Genomic DNA, 19,514 nt, shown 5'->3' with positions numbered 1-19,514 from the left:
ATCTTGAAACACTTGTGGAGGTTTCCCCTTCCCCAATGTTGATTTGGGTATCAAAGTGTTCTCGCAGTGCTTCAAAACACGCGTGGCGCAACATTGGGGAGGGAGAAGGCACATTTCAGTTGGGAAAACAGTGTGAAGTAGAAATCTCAGGATTTTTCCAGAAAGTTCGAGAGAAACGGTGTCTGTTTCAACGATTTGTGACGAGTATTGTAGGTAAAAACGGATTCATCCTGACAACGGATTTTACCGGTAAAATTAATATTTAACACGCTACTTTTCATACATACCTTCAAAAATACTAACTTTTGAAGACCTTTTTGTCGTAAGCCAGTGACTCACAAATGCTATTTTTACCACAATTGCTTGTCATCTCGCAATCTGATTGGCTAATTTGCCATTGTCGATGAGAGTCTAGACAACGCTGTACGCGTCATGCTCGCGCCATTTTGTCACGCAATGTAATAGCCGATCAGGAACGCCCATTTTGGGAAATACACCAATCATATTGCGAGAAAGTTATAGACAACGCTTGCTCTGTCTTTGAGTCATGATTTTGGTCACGCTCTGAAATAGAAACTTTCTTTGGCGTTGAATATTGTGGTAAAAAACAAATCGAAAGTGGTTCAGCGTTGTCTGTACTCTTATCGCCAACGATATTCTTCATCACAGTGGTCAAAATTTGTTGTGGATTCACTCGGCTGCGCCTCGTGAGTCCACAACATTTTGACCACTGTGATCACGAATATCGTTGTCGATAAGAGTACAGACAACGCTGAACCACGTTCGATTTGTTAAATATCTCTTGCTTTCAAACTCTCCCATCTCGCCCAAACACGTGCGTTTGCCGACTTAAAGGGAAAAAAGAGATTATATAAATGAAATCTGACACTTCCGATTCAATTTTCCCCACCCCTCACAAGCAAAGGGCAATCTTCCACTCCCAGGACTCCCTTACCCGTTTAATTCCCCCCTCCCCGGGCACAAGAAATAGTCCAGTCCCCGGGGTTTACCCCGGGGGATGTTGAAGTTTCGGTTTGATCGACGCATTAGGCAACAAGAGCTTTGGCAACTGTTTTCGGTGCTTTATAAGTGAAAAAATGTCTTACACCGGACTAATTTTAGTGCCTGATTCTCAAATCTGAAATGATGCCAAATTTCTTTTTCACAGGGATGCATTATTACTTAAATTTGGCTCGATGCGAATACTTCGAGAAAATACTTCTCGATCACATTCCCCAAATACGTGGACCAGAGCTTTTTGCAGTCAATTCGAACTGCTCCAAGGTCTATTATGTTGAGTGCGACATACTAAAGTGGACCCAATACAGCTCAGCTAGGAACATTCGATGTTCCCCGTCGTTCATCTAAGACGTTGTGTTGTTTCAGGAGGACAGCAAAGATATGTGGTGGTGTGGTCTACACCATAAAGATCAGACTAGAAGGGAACACCTTTCTTACCAAAATCTGTATATTTTGTAATGTTTTTTCTTCGTAATTTATATTAAGTGGATAATAGGGGCCTTACTATCTAAGATGCCAACGGCAGCGAGAACGCCACCAAACAAGAAGATTTCAATGAGCAAAACAATAGTTCTGCACGTGCGCTTTCCAGTTTGGTACATTTCTTTTCCGTTGTCTGTCAATATGCAATTTCAAATGACCAAATCTCAAGTTCTAAGGAAGACATGAGCACACAACGGGGAATGTTTTATTTTCTTTGTTAGTTTCATCCCAATTCAGTTCCTGGATAGTTAAGACAGTTTGTGGAAGTTGAACAAACTAGAATAATAACGAAACACTTTTAGAAACATAAACTAGCAAATGATTAAATGCCCTTTTCGCGGACGTCGCCGTCTTAGATCTTAAGGTCCCTAATATCATGCGTTCATTGCCACATGGTACTGTCTTAATTAGCCCGAGTCCTCTCTACAGCGGCTATGTCACGTTCTTTTAGGATGTTTCGGGGAAATCTTTAGTTAATCCCGAGTTTAAAACTTGAAAATGGTTATGTGGAATTCCTTTACTGATAAAATTATCGTTACATCACAAACGAGGTGATTCTGAGCAAACACGACCTTTGTCCAAGCGATTTGTCATAAACTTGAAAAACGTCGGGCTGACTTTTTCCAAGATTACTCAAATGAAATCCATTTCAGTCTTGTCCATTTGTTTCCATTCATGCTTCTCTTTCCTTTTGCTGTATTTTTTTTATGTTGTTTAACAGTTTTAAGTGGTTATTGCAATGTTTCATTCTACTTTTTGAGCATTTTGGGAATCATGAAATTGCATCATTTTGCGCCACATTGACCCTTTAGCTACAACCAGAAACTACAGTAGCTAAGGTGGCTCAAACTAGTTTCGAATTAAAAATGCCAAGGGACTGTCCTATTGAAAGCATTGAGTCTACAGTACTTTTTCAGATAATGGCAATGTTGTGGCACCCTATGAAACAAAAATTTTTGCTTAACAAGATGCACTCATTCTTGAGGTGTAATAGAGCACCATGGCAACAGGAAAGCCGCTTAAAAACATCCTATATTTTGTCTGGAAACGGTTGATGACCCCCATTTTTTATTGGTGAAAAGTGATCAGCAGTCTACGATAAAACTCCTCGAAAAGGTAAAAGAAACTCTCTAGAACGGATTCGGAGCCTCCTTAAGTATTCCAGTTGAGAAGGTGGCTCTTCATCCGCTCCAGAGAATTTTTTTTAAACTTTGAAAAGACTTATGTTATTGCCTGCAATACAAAATTGGAGGTCACCGAGTTCGTTCGTTCGGCGTTTCCATGTAAATTATAGGGAGTTCCCGATGGATAACATGTTGCTATGGTAACCTATTGTGTCGCAATTTTTAGCGCATTTTGCTAAGCAATAATTGCTGTTTTACAAGAACCATAACATCGCTGCTTGGCGATTCAATCCTTTTAATAGTACAGTTTGTTGGAAGGGTTGAAACCGCTTTGAGCCTTCTTAAATGGGCAGGGGCACCCAACGACCAATTTGTTGTAAAATGTATTATTATACCCCAGTTAATGAAAATAAATGTTATTAAGGCATTTTCAGTGTGTTTTTCAGTGTTGCTGGGAAAACATTATCTGTTCTTTTTTCCCAGCAAGACACACAAGAAATTTCCCAGCCAGCGAGATAAAATTGGTTGGTTTCCCAGCCAGGAATTCCGCGCGCTTTCAAATCCCTCGATCCAAAACGGCCGAACAAAAGCCACAAAACCGTGACAAAACAGGTTTTTTCCGCAAGCGCAATCATTCTGACCAGCCGTCGTATGTTTGTGACTATTCTCTGGGAGAGGGATTGGGTTCTTTTTTTTTTTTTTTTTTTTTTAGTCGTCCTCAGTCTTCAGAGTTTCCGCAGCCAGCTCGGGTTGAAATGCTAGAAAAAGTCAATAATTCCCAGGCAAAACCTCTATCAATAATAAATTTCCCAGCCAGCTCATCGAAACACCTGTATTTTTGCCAGCCAGCAAGATTCCTCTGGGGAACAGATAATGTGAGGAACAGATTCGTTGGGTGCCCCTGAATGGATACCATGGATATGTTTACTAGGCTAATGTTTCTTTAACTGTTAGCCACTGCAATATTATACCGGTGTTTGTTGAGAAAGGTTTTTGAGCTGCTTTTGGGCGAAACAGATAAAAAAGTATTTTAATTTAAATATCACGTAATATTTACGTGTAACTTATTTGTCGTATAGCTTGGCATTGAGAGCTTAACGTTTACGTTAAAATTACGTAATTACGTTTGTTATTTATGTTACTTTAAATTTTATAGGATCGCGCAAAGTGTGGTTTTGTCTCAATTAAATGTTTCTAAAGTGTGCTTCCTTGCCCAAGGATGACGAGGTATTTTTTTACAGTATTACGGACGCTTGCAGGCTCGACGATTTTAAAACTGAAGACATATATCATTTTAACTTTGTAATTTCTGCTTTTGATTATGAAATAAATTAATCTTTTAAAAATTATATAATTTTAATTATATATGTTTTTTACTTTTATTATTGCTCAGATCTGTACTTGAATTTATGTGCAAATCGGTATGGTATGGTATGGTATGATATCAAGAAAAAAACACTCTGTGAAATCACTATTTTGTTATGTTTACGTCACCTACCGAAAATACTGTATTTGACTCCAAGCTAAAGCACTTCACGAAATATTAAGAAAATTGATACCAAAGAAGTTGACTTATTTTGACAAAAAAAAACCGATCTTTTGCCATCGTTTGGATTCTGTAATGCCGATTTTTCTGGCTCCTTTCGATGTCTATTCTCGACGCATGGGCATTTCATTAAGACCCTGTTTACAAGCAGGTAGGGTAACCCTAGTGCTAGGGTTACCCTAACAAGAGGGTTACCCTAGCACTCACACATTTTTTTTTTTCATCGACGTGTTTACAAGGCAGCTAGGGTTACCCTGGCGCTAGGGTAACCCTATGTGAGTGCTAGGGTTACCCTAGCTCTAGGTAACCCTAGCTGCCTTGTAAACGCTGCGCTAGGGACAACTCGCCTACCCGGGACAACTTTTAAGCGGTTTCCATTGTGTTTGCGATGCTGGCGGTTACCAAACACGCAAACTTGTCCCGGGTGGTAGGGGTAACCTTACCTGTGAAATTTTGCTAGTAAACCCAGGCTATGTTTGACCCTCCTGCTAGGGTAACTCTAGCAGTAGAGTTACCCTACCTGCTTGTAAACAGGGCCTAAGTTGTAAAACGTTCACGGCGGAAAACGCGATTTTTTTTCATTTTTTAGTAACAAAACGCACTATAGTTCAGTTGCTTCTGTCGTAGTGTTGCTATGGTATTCTCATACGTGATAATCTTTACGAAAGTTACATTGTTCGTGGTTAGTCTTACGAAGCTCGTTTCATCCCGACCAAAGGACTCATCAGAGACCTTTCTGCTTTGCAAACTCGTTGGGCATCACGCCCAAAGTCCCGTTCGCTAACAAAATGATGACAGCAATCTCGCCTTATAGCTCGTGCTATATTCTATGCTTTTCTCTCAAGGCCTCAAATGATTTGTCCGTTTTAGTTGTAGAAATCGCTTTCATGTTGGACTGAAATTCTCGATACTCTACTGAGTCGCCTTAATTAATTAACCCGCCAGACGCAACACCCATCACCACGCTCCACGCTAATAGAGCAATGTAGTTTGTATGTGGTAAACCACTGATTAATCTACTGTTGCCCACGCTTAGGAAAAAAGCGAAGGTAAGTGTCCTTTCCAGGGCTTTTTAAAAGCGAGAGTGGGATGTTTTTTGGGGGGACAAACGGAGCACAAGGTGCAGATCCTGATTCTCCAAACCTATGATCAGTGCAAGATGAGGGGGGTACAGTTTGGCATCACCAGGAGTTGTCAACGGACACCTCGATCGCTACAACGGTAGACCGCAGGCTACTGATTTTTTTTTTCTCATGAGAAACCCTCGAATGTTTTCCCATGGGGAATATGCCGCAAGACCGTCACTTCATTCACAAATCCCCTCCTTGCATATAGTGGACACTTCCTTAGTGGTCTGGTCTCGGAATCCTGCGATACATCAACAATGCCGTCAAGGTCATATATGTAATTTAACCTCTACCACAGCATTATTACCACAGAAATTGTTAAGGCCATAAACCACCTAGCAGATGGCAAGTCGGAGGGAATAGATGGAATTCCGGCTGAAATGTGGAAAGCAATCGGCACAGTTTGAATTGACGCATTTGTAGAGCTTTGCTGTCCTATATACAAGACTGGAGTATGGCCGGAAGACTGGCTAGAATTGGTGCTTATATCTATTGGGAAGAAACCACAAACCACAAGATGTGAAGAGCACAGAACCATAATTATAATTATTATAATAGCGCATTCCTCTAAAGTTGTTCTCCGCGTGCTGACTAGCAGAATAGAGGATAAGACTAATGTCTACCCAAGAGAGTATGAAGGTAAGAGAGGTAATCCCTCATATTGGCCCTATTTCCATAGCCAGTGTTAAAGGTCTTCAGCACATGATGGATAAAATGCAGGAAACCACAGTAGAATATGGTATGAAGATCAACTTAAAGACGACAAAGGTGATGAAAATCAGTAAGAGGCCTGACGACGATTTTGCGATCTTCCTCGAAGGTGAACAATCAACCCAAGTGACACATTTCAATTATCTTGGGAGCCTGATTACACAGGGCGGGTACTGCAAGAACGATATCAGATCGAGAATCGCTCGGACAAAGAATGTTTTCTCTAATAGGAAAGAACTGCGGACAAAAGTATTCAGCTGCGACCTTAAGAAGAGGATTATTAAAACTGCCATCTGGAGCACACTGTTGTATGGAGCCGAGTCGTGCTCCTTGAAGAAAAGAAGATATACGGAAGTTGGAGAGCTGCGAGATGTGGCTTTGGAGAAAAGTCCGGAACATCTCTTGGTCTGACAAAGTGAGTAATGATGAGGTAATTCGACGTGTCGGTGAGGAAAGATCAATTGTAAATATCATTCATAGGAGACAGAGAGCCTGGCTGGGACATACACTACGTCATGGTGGTCATCTTCTCCCTCTTGTGATTGAGGGGAGAGGGGGGGAGGGAGGCCTCCTGGGAGCGCTGGACAGAATAAGGAGTGACAGCTCATATGAATCAGTCAAAAGAGACAAGCTATGGAGCGAAAACTATAAGGAAGGACCTGCCTGCGGGCAGAGCACACACACAGCACAGCATTGGTGGCAATTAAGGACATCGGAAAATATTTAACCCAGTGCAAGCCATTTCAACTTACCGAAACCTTCCCAACCAAAACATGATGTCTGTGTCCTCTCTCTTCACAAAGGCAGCACGGAGAGCCAAAAGTTGCATAAAGTTAATCTTACAAAACGGCACCCTCTATCCTCATAGCATACAAAGAATTACAAAACTTTCCTTTTGTAAGTATTTATTCTGAATTTTATTTCTACTTTTCACAATAGCAATCATGAAATCTTGTTCTGTATGTTCAATGGTTCTACGTGTGTTCAAAGGACCAGCCCTCTTGCCCTTCATTATAGTATTCTACATCGGGTATGTTTTTGCACGAGAGTTTATATCTTCTGGCGTGCATCGCGTATAAGGGAACTCTGCACCATTAAAGTCAGAATCTCTACAGCTCCAGCTGACAAAGCAGGTCTTACTCAAAAACAATGCTTGGCAACCGAGTGGGCCAAACGAAAGTGCTGTGTTTTGGTTGCCGACTTTCATGAGCACTTTCCCTTGACTGTATCGTTTAGTAAACAAGTAACGACTCAAGTATATATATCTGCTACTAAAGTAAACCGTCTGATTGCATTAAGTAGTAAAGAGTTTTATAAAATAATTAGGATAGTACGCGCACTCTCATTGGTCAATAGCTGTGTTTAGATGAGAGAAACACGGCTGTGATATCACACGAATTTTGATTGGTTACATGCCGTCAGACGTGCGGTTTGATTGGCTGGTAGGAAATCTGAGCGTGTATCAAGAAAATCTGTTTCAATCAAGAATTTTCCTTCATTTGTTTCCTTCATTTGTCGAATTATCTTCAAGAAATATTTTATAAAAGCAATAGGGAAATTATTTATTATTAATCACCAATAGAGATCTACGACGGGACGTCAACGAAAACTTCACAAAACAATGATATCATTGGTTAAAAGAGCATAAATAATCGTGCTGCACGTGCGGCACGGATTTTACCTCATATTTTTGCGGTTCTCTGTGTGACGACGACGAGAAATCACCAAATCTTAGGTTTTGACGACAACGTGAGCATGCAACAGAAAATCTTTCATTCTCTATTTTCAGTCTGAAACCGCCCGTACCAATTTATTTTTAGCACACTTCTCCCACAATGTACAAGGTGAACGAGATGGAATAATCGCGAAAGACTTTTACTAGAGCAAAGTTCTATTTTGAGGTAACGTCGACGTCGTCGTCGTAGATCTTAAGGTCCCTAAATTTGAGGTTTTGACGACAGCGTGAGCATGCAACAGATAATCTTTCATTCTCTATTTTCACTCCAAAACCGCTCGTATCAATTTATTTTTAGGATTCTTCGTCCATATTGTAGGACGTGAACGAGACTGAATAATAACGAAAGACTTGATGATAGAGTCGTTATATTCTGAGGTCCCTAGTTTCGTATGGAATGTGTACGAAATCATATCATCAAGATTAAGAATGAATAATTAATAAAAATGGTGCTTACTTAAGGTCATTAACAATTTTCAACAAGATATCTTACAAACATATAAAATATATTTTGAGATGTCACAGCCAAATGCAAGATATTCAGTGAAGTTGACTGTCTTCTGCTGAATCATGTGATATTAACACCCCATTCAATATATTCCAGTATAGTGATAAATTGTTTGCTCTTTTGAGTAAAAATCCTCGGCACCTTCGTCGAAGGTTTGTCAACGCTAAAAGACCCAGAGACCGCGATTTAAACAAGACGCGTCAATTCCTTTCGAATCATTTAAAAATACAGATTACAACGTTATTCAACTATCAGGGCATACTGAACGATGGAGTATTTAAAAGTACTTTCTTACGAAGAAAAAGGTTTTTAACATTCCTATTCCCTTTTTGAAGTCTTCGTTACCAGGTCCTTGTGCATGAAAATATATTGACGAGAGGCATATCGACTTTTTTAAGTAGCACGCCTAATCTAATTTATATTTTGGAAACGTGACGGGTGGCGTCCACACTGTCAAAACAACAACAGCCAATTACTCTTCCAAATGGTGTTTAAGATAGGCTCATAGATTTATAATTCTGAACAAAATGGTAAATAGTAATAGAAAAACGATGTTCTTCAAATCAGGTTCTGAGCGGAGGATTTTGAACGCAAGTGTTTATCAGTAAGTATATTTACACCAAGCAGGTGTCCTAATCTGGACATCAACGTAATGACTGGTTCCTTGTGTTCCGCAAAGAAGGCAAACTTGCCATCGGCAATGAATTTCCCGTGGAAGGATAAACTCCTTGTCTGTGAGACAGCGCAAAACAAAATTATATGCTCTTTGTCAGGGATGCGCTGTGCAAATGATGTCTCGACCACTACTGTATGGAGTCCATTCCTCCGAATGATAATAAACAATTGAACAGTTATGATTGACAGCCACAATTTCAGCTCCACGAACCATTTCTTTACCATCCAAAGGCGAACCCACCGGTCGTATTCCGCCATAAGCACATCGATCAAGATTGAGGTAGTAATGCGCATCTGAATTTCAAGAAATACACCAATTAAAAGAAATAGTACTCAAGTGACAGTTGTAATCGATAATAGCGATTGAGCATCGCGGTAACGGGAAATGGCTTGTCACAAAAGCGTGAAAATGATTTTATTCTAATTTGTCTTTTTTATTGAAAACGTTACTTGATATCTGTAGCTAACATGCTTGAAATGACCGAGCTAATACCAAACAAATTTCTTCCATTTTGGTAAAACGCAAATTTTAGACTGCCGTAAGGGCAGTGTTTCATATATCACAAGGTGGGCGGGCTCTTTTATTATTCAAATGGAGCGAATATTGTGGTGGTGTAGGCGATATCGGGTAGCCTTTTCAGAACAATTTTAAGCGGACGAAAATTAGTTGGAATCACGGAAAAGGATTGTGATTAACAGAGGAGGTGCCCGTGGGACAGCTTTTGGGACAGCGACAATTTTATTGTCTTAGCACTCTAAAACCGAGGCACGGCACCCTTGTAATTTGTGGCAGCAGTGCCCAATAAGCCTTATACTGAGATTTAAGAGTGCCGTCCCAGCTTTTCGTGCTAGTGTTACTGCACCAAGCCGATACCAAAGAAACTTGAAATTCTATCACAGGTGTTCATGACAGCCAGGGAGTCGAAGAACTGTTAACCAAATTAACATAGTTGTCTGTAAGTTCGTTGAGTCACCTGTGTAATTTATTTTGCCCAACTTCAGGTCCATTTTCTTCTTAAGTTTGTGGAAAGTAAACTCTATGCCATGAACGCGAGGAATCTGATTAGCAAAAAAAATAAATAAATAAGTAATGAGTTCGTTTTCTTTCTCCAATAGCTTTCGAATATTAAAAAAAACTCTTCCATTTTAATTATTGATTCATTAGGGACACTTTCTAGAAAGCCTGATGGACAGAGATGGTTTGGTAAATTCTTCCACGATCAAATGATCTATACACAATAGGATTTGCATAATGACGCCATTTGACTCCAAGTAGCAGAATCCTTCAGGTTTTGCTTGTCTCATGCTAATTAGAACTATTGGTTGCTTTTTTGCCCCACTAGGAACAAAAAATTCAAATAAAAAAAGAAAAACAATCTGAATTCTGGTAGTTGTAGTCAAAGACGCTATCGTGCAAATTGCCTACTACGAGAGCAAGCGCAGAATTTTACGGAACTAATTTAATCACTTTGTAGTCCTGACATTGCGAGAAGCACATAAAACAAGATGAAATATAATCAAAATTAACAAAACGATACAAAACAAGTTTAAAATTATCCTAAAACCTATAACAATAGAAAGTCCAACTTCAACATCCGTCATCATTTGTAACAGGACGACAATCTTTCAACTGAGGTTAACTAACAAGACAGCAAATTTTCAGTCTCATTTAGTCACTTTCATATAACTTTAGAAAATCTGTGCTGTTCCTGAAGAAAAACCAAGAAGCAATACTAACCTGCTTATCACTTGTAGTAAAGGTAAACCACATTTCACTTCCTTCAATGCTACCTTGTCTACATCTATAATAACGTAGCTCAGATCCGGGGGCAAATAGTTGATACAACAAGACTGCTAACAATATAGCGAAGATGAGGCCAGCAAGTAACCACCGACCGACTCCTAAAAAGAAAAATGCTTTTTTTGTGAGGAAAATTTGGTCTTGTTGTTGAATAAAGGGAGAAACGTTTTTAACGAACGAAACCCCCAACATTCCTGGCTGAAATGTATATAATTTTAAAGTCTGGAATTTTCACAATTATTTCATAAGTTACGTTTCTTGTGATCTAACATGTCGATTTGAAGATGTCTCATTAAAGTACGCATCAAACTAGCGCTCCTAAGGTTTTGTCCGTTTATAAGGCCAATAATATTTTAAAAGGCTTTGCCGCGTTTTGTTCGTCTGGAAAATGTTCAACAATTGGAATCATAGTCACATATCGTCAAAAGACAACAACGCAGTTACCTCTGACGCATTTTCTCTTAATCTGTTTCACTTCGGTTTTTAAGTCCTCTTTCATGTGCTCCCGCAGATCCCCAACAGCACGACTCACATGACTTGAGGAAATACTCAACATGACCGAGACAAAAGACTGCACCAGTTTGACTTCAGTGGGTTCTGTCTCGTTGCCTGTAAGCGTTTGACCGAGCAGAAACACGTCGCTGGACAAAGCATCGCACACTCGGCTCTGAGGAATGGCAATTCCTGGGTGTTCTAAAGAAGCGTATATTCGTTCTCCGCTTTTAACTGGACCAAGAACTTTAACATTGACCATGCCAATCACGCATACTACATCGCTTGAAGCTGAAAATAGGAATGCGAAAACACTGAGACGCCGAAACTATATCAGTTAGAGGAGTTGTGTTAGGTTCTCTGTTGGTAATTATCTAACAAGTATGACTGGATTAAGTGTAACGCTGGCAAATGGACGAGTGGATTACACCAACTTATTCACATCGACACGGTTTCATGACTTCGACACCGGGTCAAACGCGATGCGGTTTGGAAGTGTTTACATGTAGCTGTTTTCGCCAGAAAATCCAAGTCGTGGTGGTATAAGCGAACTCTTATATAAGCGAACCACGTGCTACATTCACCATTTTGAATCGAACAATGCAAATTTCCTGCCAAAATAGTAAACGTATTCAAATCGAGGCGGTTTCGCTGTTTACACGACAGATGAAACCGCATCGTTTTGGAAACGCTCTACTTTTGGAGGGGGTTGCAAATCGACACGGTTTCGGTAACTGTCTCCGTCGGTATCGTGTAAACAGATGGTGTAACCTCATCGAAAACAATACGGTTACAAATGAAACCACGTTCGTGTAAACGCTGCCTAAGCCATTAGCGATTGTGTGGACCAGAAGAGGAATGTATGAGGCCATGACACGATACAAAAGAATTAATTGTCTTCACGAGCCAAGAAACACGAAATTTGATCATTGTTGTCAAGCATCGGTTTGCACAAACAGACTTTTTCAGTCACATCTTCAAATTTACCTTTAGCTTCATCTTCAGCAGGTGTCTTGGCCTCCAGATATGCTGACCTACTTATAACACCTGCCATTTTGGCTCTAGAGGCATTAAAATGCGTTAACTTCTCAATGTGGCTTTTCTCGTGTGGTTCCCCGAAAAACCCGATGACATCGCCCTCTTCAAGAGCGCCATCGTGAGCTGACTTGTTCAGTGGAAAGTGATATGCAATGTCTCCCCTCTGTGTCACAATTGGTTTGTCAACTTGCAGCTGATGAACGAAGGCAGACTTAGCTTCGAGACGATCCGTGATTACTTCAGAGACGTTAATACCTGATAAAATCAACATAATTTTTTTTAATATGCTGACACCGCAAATTTCGTTTGAATCCTACTATCTGTGAAGAGAAATAGCAACACAAAGCAAACGAGATTTGAGCTAAAGTGATGGTAGTTAAAATCTATGCTAATATTAAGTGTATTATCTTAGATCAATAATCATGAAAATCAGTTCAACATCATCATCATTAATGGCCAGTCTTGCTTTCTATAATCTTCATAGAGCCGCGACGAGGCCGATGAGCCTTTGGTTCATTTTCATGGATTATTTCACCTTCCTCCAGTCCGAGCATTTACGCAAGGAGGAATAATACAAAAGTACTTACTATTGTCGCAATTGAGGTCACTGCTGAGGCTACCCAATGGACTTGACCCCTCAACTTAAAATAACAAAACGTGATAGTTAAAAGACCGCAAAAGATTGGTCCAGGAAATGTTTGAATCGCTAAATTGTGGATGAAAGTCTAGAACTTACTTTTCGGTCTTTTTCGTTTGTGTTGTGGACTTGGCGTGCCACAGTAGCCATGATCACTACCACAATCTTCCTCTGAGAAGACAAGAGACAGAAGTATTAGCTAATGCCCGAACTTTGGCAAACAGTTTTTCTGCGTTTTTCTGCGTCTCTTACATTTGTCTCGTATAAGGACGGCACAAGACGCATAATTCGTCTGAACGGACTATCCAGTTTAGTGCGCCTTCGAAGACGAACTAAAGTGAACAGTTTGTCGAGACGTATTATTTGTCTCCACAAGAGACATTATTTTTCTGAGAGGGCACGTAAAATTTCTGGTTTAAGCAATACGGCAGTCCCCGCACGTGCACGCATAATGTCCAAATACTTTCAAGTCTTCCTGTCAAGTACAACAGGTTTGACCGGTCTATCCTTCATTTGTGGTATGCACAGGAAAATTCTTGGGTCCTTGACAATAGCACTCAAATCACGTTTAATTGAGCTCCTAACTTCGTTCATTGATCAAGGATGAATCCGGAACTACGCCAACGCGAACAAGTAAATATTATTATGCGCGTTTCAAAGGGCACTAAGTTTCAGTCACGTTTCGAGCAAAAGGGACAAAGGAATTTCTGAAGTACAAGTTGTCTGTAACGTAATGTGTTTCAAGCGAATGTGGAGTTTTATAAGTGCTTAGGTAATAGGACAAAACTCTAAAAAGGGAAATTAGACAACTGAAAAGCAACTAAGAACTGAATAATCTGACCGGACGGCAGGTTCTAAGTTTGCCGACTGATTATTCATTTCGAGTGAAATTTAAGGTTATAAGTAAAAATGCGTGTAATTTGATTCCAGCAGAAAAGAACATAAGCCTTTCATGGCATTGCTGGTAGCATGGCTATTGCATCACAAACCTAGGCCTGTCTTTGGGTTCTTTTTGCTCTGCACCTGAAATTGCTTGCTCGTAAATTCTTTCGTGGTTCCATCCGGAAAATGAAGAACAACGATTAAACGGAAAATGTTCCTCTCTTCGCCTTTAACGCGAGAAAGTTCGTACACTTTGATTCCTTTGTGAGACATGTAAACTGAATCCAGGTTGACTGAAAAGTGAGGCTCGAATGGGTCTTTTTTGCTGTACACTACATCTAAAGGAACACGACCGTTCAAGTCCTGGAGAATTCTGGCTGCCTCTGGGCATCTTTCCACATAAGCACAGATACCCTGCGGATAAAAGTTTTCCTTTAGGTACCAAAAAAATTGCAAAAACAAGAAAAAAGAAAAGTTCATTGCTGCTTAGAAACTAGCGCCTTGATGAGGCAGTGCCGGGTTTCGTTCTCACGATCATCATCCTTGGCATTTTGGGCATTTCATACTGGACCCAGGGAGCACTTGTGGGGACCAATTAGCGACAATGAAATTTGAAATGTTGAAATTTTGCGCTGAAGCATTGGGACTAGGGTTCTGTTGACTATAACCACGCATAAAATGTTTGCTTTCCATGTCTTCCTCGCTTCCTATATCTTAGTGTGGTCTAAGGAATGCAATCAAAGCTAGCTGTGATTAGAAATGTGGACGAAGTGACTTTCTATTGAAAATTCAGATGTGCTGAAAACAAGGGATTTGTATAAACCATCGAGAGTACATCTACAAGTAGCTATAGATCAAAGTTTCGAATCGGAGCCTTCATGCGTAATTTTGCGCGGCGGAGAAACTTTCAACTCCCATCTGTTTTCTTTCAGTTGAATTACATGAGCGTAAGTGTTAACACTGACCTGGATTTGCTTTTGTGCAGTTGCCGTAAGATGAACATCTGCATTCAACAATCGCTGTTCCGAGTTAGCTTTTCGTCGACTTTGTCCTTTCTCATAGACATCTTTTAAATCCAAAACAGTCACATTTGCCTTGGTGTCCTCTGCAGGGTAAGGGAGATCCAGAATAGGAAACGCTAGCAATGAAAAAGGAAAGGAAATTTATAAACTTACCAACTTCGGACAATTTCAAAACATTGGCAAGCAACATCACAACATCGACGCTACAAAACTGCACGTCATTGATGAAAGCCAACAAGCAAACTTTGAGAGTAAGATAGCCTGCATTTGAGATCGGGACAATAGCAAACTTTCGTTTGCATTTCGAATGGCTTCCAAGGTCATCCCCTTTTCTGGAACTGCATTGGAAAAGAGTCAAATAGTAAACACATTTTTCGGTCAGTTTTTGGGTTGTCAACATTAAACAGTGACTTAATCTCTAATGTTTACTTGAGTAAAAGGATAGTGGCAGGGAACAAGGAACGCGCAGTGGTGAGAGCGCTCGCCTGCCACCATTGTCGCCTGGGTTCGATTCACAAACTTGGCGCCATACGTGGTTCTCTACTCTGTTCCACGAGGTTTTTCTCCCGGTATTCCGGTTTCCCTTCTCCTCCAAAACCAAACCTATGATTTGATATAGAGCGGTTTTCAATTGAGTGTCGAAAGTAATTAGCGAATTACTTTGGTTTTACATTGCTTCGCTCCGTGATTGGTTCAAAATTCTCGCGCCACTTATTCAACCAATCACAAGTGAAACCAAAACCAATCGCGGCTCGTGCGTGCACATTTTCCCGCGCTTTATGTCTGCTATGTGCAATTAATTCGAGTTTTAATTGGGTTTACTGATTGTCTCCATCCTTTCTGATTGGCCACAGTAATTACATGTAATTTGGTTTTGGTTTTACGACACTCAATTGAAACTCACTCTAAGTTGTTTGATTTGATTTCGGTACGTCGTCCCCATTTGGTGCCAAAGCACTAAATTCACTTGACACTAAAATAAAGTTCACTGTAACCCATCCTGCCATTTTCAGTAAGAAGTACTAATTACATTTAATAATAGAATTGTGCGTTTAAAGTGCAAGTACTCCAAAACCCTCTCATGAAAAAAAAAATGTTCCCGCTGTGATGTGCTTTATTTGTTGTATTGACTGTCTTCACATCCCTATAAAAGGTAAAGAATTTAAGAAAGGGATAGTGTCTTTAAAAATCCGCTTAACTTGTAATCAGCACTAAAACTGATACCACTGATCAATCTATAAATCAATAACATGACCAGGATTGGGTTCATCTATGTCGAATCACATCCGACTAGATTGTCGCCGATCCTAAATTGCGTAACAAGAGGTCGTACGACGTAGCCGGCTCAAATGAAGGAAACGTTTTCGTCTCATACTTGAAACAGACAAAGTGACCAACAGTTGAATAATTTAAGTGTAAACAAACAGTGGCAAAAGCGACCTTCAGATTTGGTTACAAGACAGAGTTTTCCAATCAACTTTCCAAGATCACATGATCACTAATAATACTTGCAATAAACAAATGAGCAATTACAATGTACATCATAGTGGACCATGACTTTAACAATCGTAAACAAATCAAGGTTGCTATAAACTTGGTTTTTCACAGTAAAGATCAGATAATATGATCCCTGATAATATCAGTCCCACATCATTTTTCTTTCCAAACGTTTTCAGTTAAAGTACTGTTAGAAAATGCAGGATTAGACGTGGCATTTTGTCTAAAAAAAGCTATGAGAAATCATTCCGAAATTTGAATATTCAGTACAGATAAATCAAAGCAAAATCATTTTGTGACAACGATTTTTGACCACTGAACAGAATTTTGGGGTTAACTGCAGAATATAAGTTCTTGTAGTGGCACTTGAAGAAGGAGGCTTGTGACAAATATAACAGCTGACAAGGGTTATCCCTTTGACGTCAGTATTTGTGACGTGAAATAGTTCATAAATCAAGGAGCTAAACTGATAACCAAATGGCTCACTACCTTTATTAGATAACAATTTCAATTTCAAGAAATTTTATTGATAGAGAATTTTTGGAAACTACTAATCGTTTAGCAGTTTTTATCCAGCAGGAAATGGTCACCTGCATCAAGTTATCTGTAACTTAAAATATGTAAACCTGATTTGTTTTCATATTGCAGTCTACACGAACAAATATGAGGTCAATATATTTCACATCAAAGAACACGAATGAAGGTTGACCAAGAACTACTTGCATTGGTCCTACACTGGAATAAGGTCTTTTATGTTCTTCGCAACTGGTCGTATCCACTATGTCTGCCTTTTACCGGACACTGAAAAACGCAGACTGCAGACTGTGCAGACCGTCTGTAAAATGAAAATTCAGTTAGCCTGAATTAGGCCTAAATAACGTTCGGTTAGCCTGATTAGACCTAAATAACATTCAGGTTAGCCTGTTTACTGTTAGCTCTCAATAATAGTGAGGGTAACACCATATTTTACCCCTGGTCTGTAGTCTGCATTTTGGTGTGACCAGCCTTTTACATTCTTGAAAGTTCAGGACAAGAGACTGACTTCCCACCACACACATTTCGAAAACCTTCAAAGAAATGTTGCAAAAATATGGTACGCCTTCACGATAGCATAGGCAGTGAACCCATACTTTTTTCTCCTTGCAGCTGCAAGCAAATTCCATCTTAATCTCATTAGTGATATGCTTAGTCTAAAGACTGAATTTCCGGTGTGAAAAATGACTTTGATACAGTTCATATTTAGTTATGGTCAACCAATGAAGTTTCTTGATGAAATACCGTTTGAATTTGTGATTGCGATATGAGTTTTATTGCACGTGACATTGAGACCGGATTGTGACTTGATCTGAAGATCATCACAGAATGCTCATGACTTCCTGACAAAGAACAATGAAATCTAAGTACCAAAATTCGGAAGGTATATTCTAGTTGAAAATTGCCAATACTGCCCGCTCTTCTGTTGGCATACATGCTGAAAAAGGCTTCTTAAAAAATGCAAATCCAAATACTGGACGAATACACGTTAAGCGACTCGTGATTTCACGAAGTCATTTATAGAACGGTGAGTCAGCAAACAATAATCCGAATGATTCAACACTAATCATACAAAGAAAAAGATCAACTTTTCGGTTATGTATTGCGATATTTCTGTCAAACCGTTTCCGCACGGCGAGTTTACAAGTCGATCGCTTTAGGCATAGTTCAGTTCAATATAAAATAATAAATATACTTAGCAACATTTCAACACGACATGACACTACTCGCTACCCACAAGAAAATGTTAAGCTTTACATCGATAAAAGCCCAAATCTTGACTTGGAAAGTTTGCGTTAAAGACGTCGACATGAAAATTACTTGATATATAGTTATTACTACATCTGTAGGAAATCATTAAAATTCGATGGCGCAATCTCTCAGCGGACAATGACAGATTGCCCTTTTTCACAATAAAGTGTTAAGGCTGATGACACGAAAGACAATTACCATCTTACCGCGGAAAGTTTCCGAAACTCTGGCGCAAGCCCAGAGAATGTAAAAAACTTGAGTCAAGAGTTTGCAAGAAATTGATGAACACCTACGCCGAAAATAGTAGTGTATTGGTTAAACAAATTGTGCCACGCTGTTTTCATTGTTATTTGCACACAATCATTTGCCATCACAATGAAAACAGTCAAGTTTTAATTTAGTAACCACTACCTTGCAGTAATTTATTGTCTAAGTCGACTCACGTACCTGGATCTTTCGGCATCGGAAACAAGCTCGAGTTGACGTAGAAACTTGTGTCCTCCAGTATGTCATCCAAAGTTATGGGGTTGCCGTTAATATTTAGCATTTCATTTTCATAAGGACCAGACAATTCCACACTGCTCATTATTCAGCAAAGATGCAGTTAAATAAATGTTGAATTCAGTTGTTCCGAAATAAGAATGGAATGGTGCAAAAAATATTATCTCCAGATCCAGTTACCAACAAACTGTCACCTCGTCTCCTTTACTCACTGAAGTTGTGTATTATCAGAGATCCTTGACAAAGCTTTTTTCCCTTTTGCAAACTTGTGTCACACTTGATTACAAGTCAGTACGCTTTGAGACTCGTTTTCTCAGAAGATGTTGATCGTCGCACAGGTAATACGTGTGATAAATTCCGTGAAATTCCGTATGTATGTATGTTTGTATGTATGTATCTTGCTCTCAATTATCGCAACGTGGTCATCCAACCGTAAAACTTCCGGTCAAAAGCAAGGAAATTTGCATGCGATTCCACAACATTAACAGAACTTGTTTCCCAACGGAGAGTAAGTGAATTAAAGTAACGAAGCAATGATGTGTTGCAATATACTGTTCGTTTCACCAAATATCCCCGGAGATGGAGCTACGTTTGCAAACCATAGCAACTGATGAGCAAATTCGACGTGACGCAAAAAACCCATTTATGGTTTCCGTGCAGCAAAAGGCGGCTTTACAGATGTTTTGGCTTTTGTTCCGGAGAGTTAAATTAAACAATAATTGAATGAGTAAAATTAGTATACAATTAATGGATATTCTTAGCACGCTAGAGACAAAATGCAATAAAATGAACAAGTCACAATAAAATGAACAATTTCGTTTGGGGGAGTGGAGACAAAATAAGAAGAGCTAATTTTATATATGACGCCTGTCAATGTCCCGGATAAACTGAACGTGATTCACGCCAGTGACTCAAATCACGCGTCTTCGA

The 19,514-nt window shown here is 39.6% G+C and overlaps 1 protein-coding gene across 1 annotated transcript; it reads right to left on the bottom strand.

The window, feature by feature from the left end:
* Positions 1-6,899: 6,899 nt before the first annotated feature.
* On the bottom strand, positions 6,900-19,146 carry LOC138038899 (uncharacterized). Its single transcript, XM_068884978.1, has 10 exons — positions 18,531-19,146; positions 14,745-14,917; positions 13,887-14,193; positions 12,997-13,068; positions 12,848-12,901; positions 12,210-12,515; positions 11,175-11,513; positions 10,668-10,831; positions 9,904-9,988; positions 6,900-9,223 (listed from the first exon to the last, which is right to left on the bottom strand). The coding sequence occupies exons 1-10, from the start codon at positions 18,667-18,669 to the stop codon at positions 9,024-9,026; spliced, it is 1,839 nt and encodes a 612-aa protein (XP_068741079.1). The 5' UTR covers positions 18,670-19,146; the 3' UTR covers positions 6,900-9,023.
* Between the last annotated feature and the right edge of the window lie 368 nt (positions 19,147-19,514).

Source organism: Montipora capricornis, chromosome 2, assembly GCF_036669925.1.
Source record: "Montipora capricornis isolate CH-2021 chromosome 2, ASM3666992v2, whole genome shotgun sequence".
NCBI lineage: Eukaryota > Metazoa > Cnidaria > Anthozoa > Scleractinia > Acroporidae > Montipora > Montipora capricornis.
Note: the sequence above shows the minus strand (reverse complement) of the source record. Positions and strands in the feature narration are given on the sequence as shown.

What these genes read in the sequence shown, in the direction of transcription:
- LOC138038899 (XM_068884978.1), bottom strand. Translation starts at nt 18,669, where the DNA reads ATGAGCAGTGTGGAATTGTCTGGTCCTTATGAAAATGAAATGCTAAAT. An exon ending in GAACCCAAAGACAGGCCTAG is followed by an intron (nt 13,069 to 13,886) that starts GTTTGTGATGCA and finishes TTGTCTTCTCAG; the next exon opens with AGGAAGATTGTGGTAGTGAT. An exon ending in TAAGAGAAAATGCGTCAGAG is followed by an intron (nt 10,832 to 11,174) that starts GTAACTGCGTTG and finishes TTTTCTTTTTAG; the next exon opens with GAGTCGGTCGGTGGTTACTT.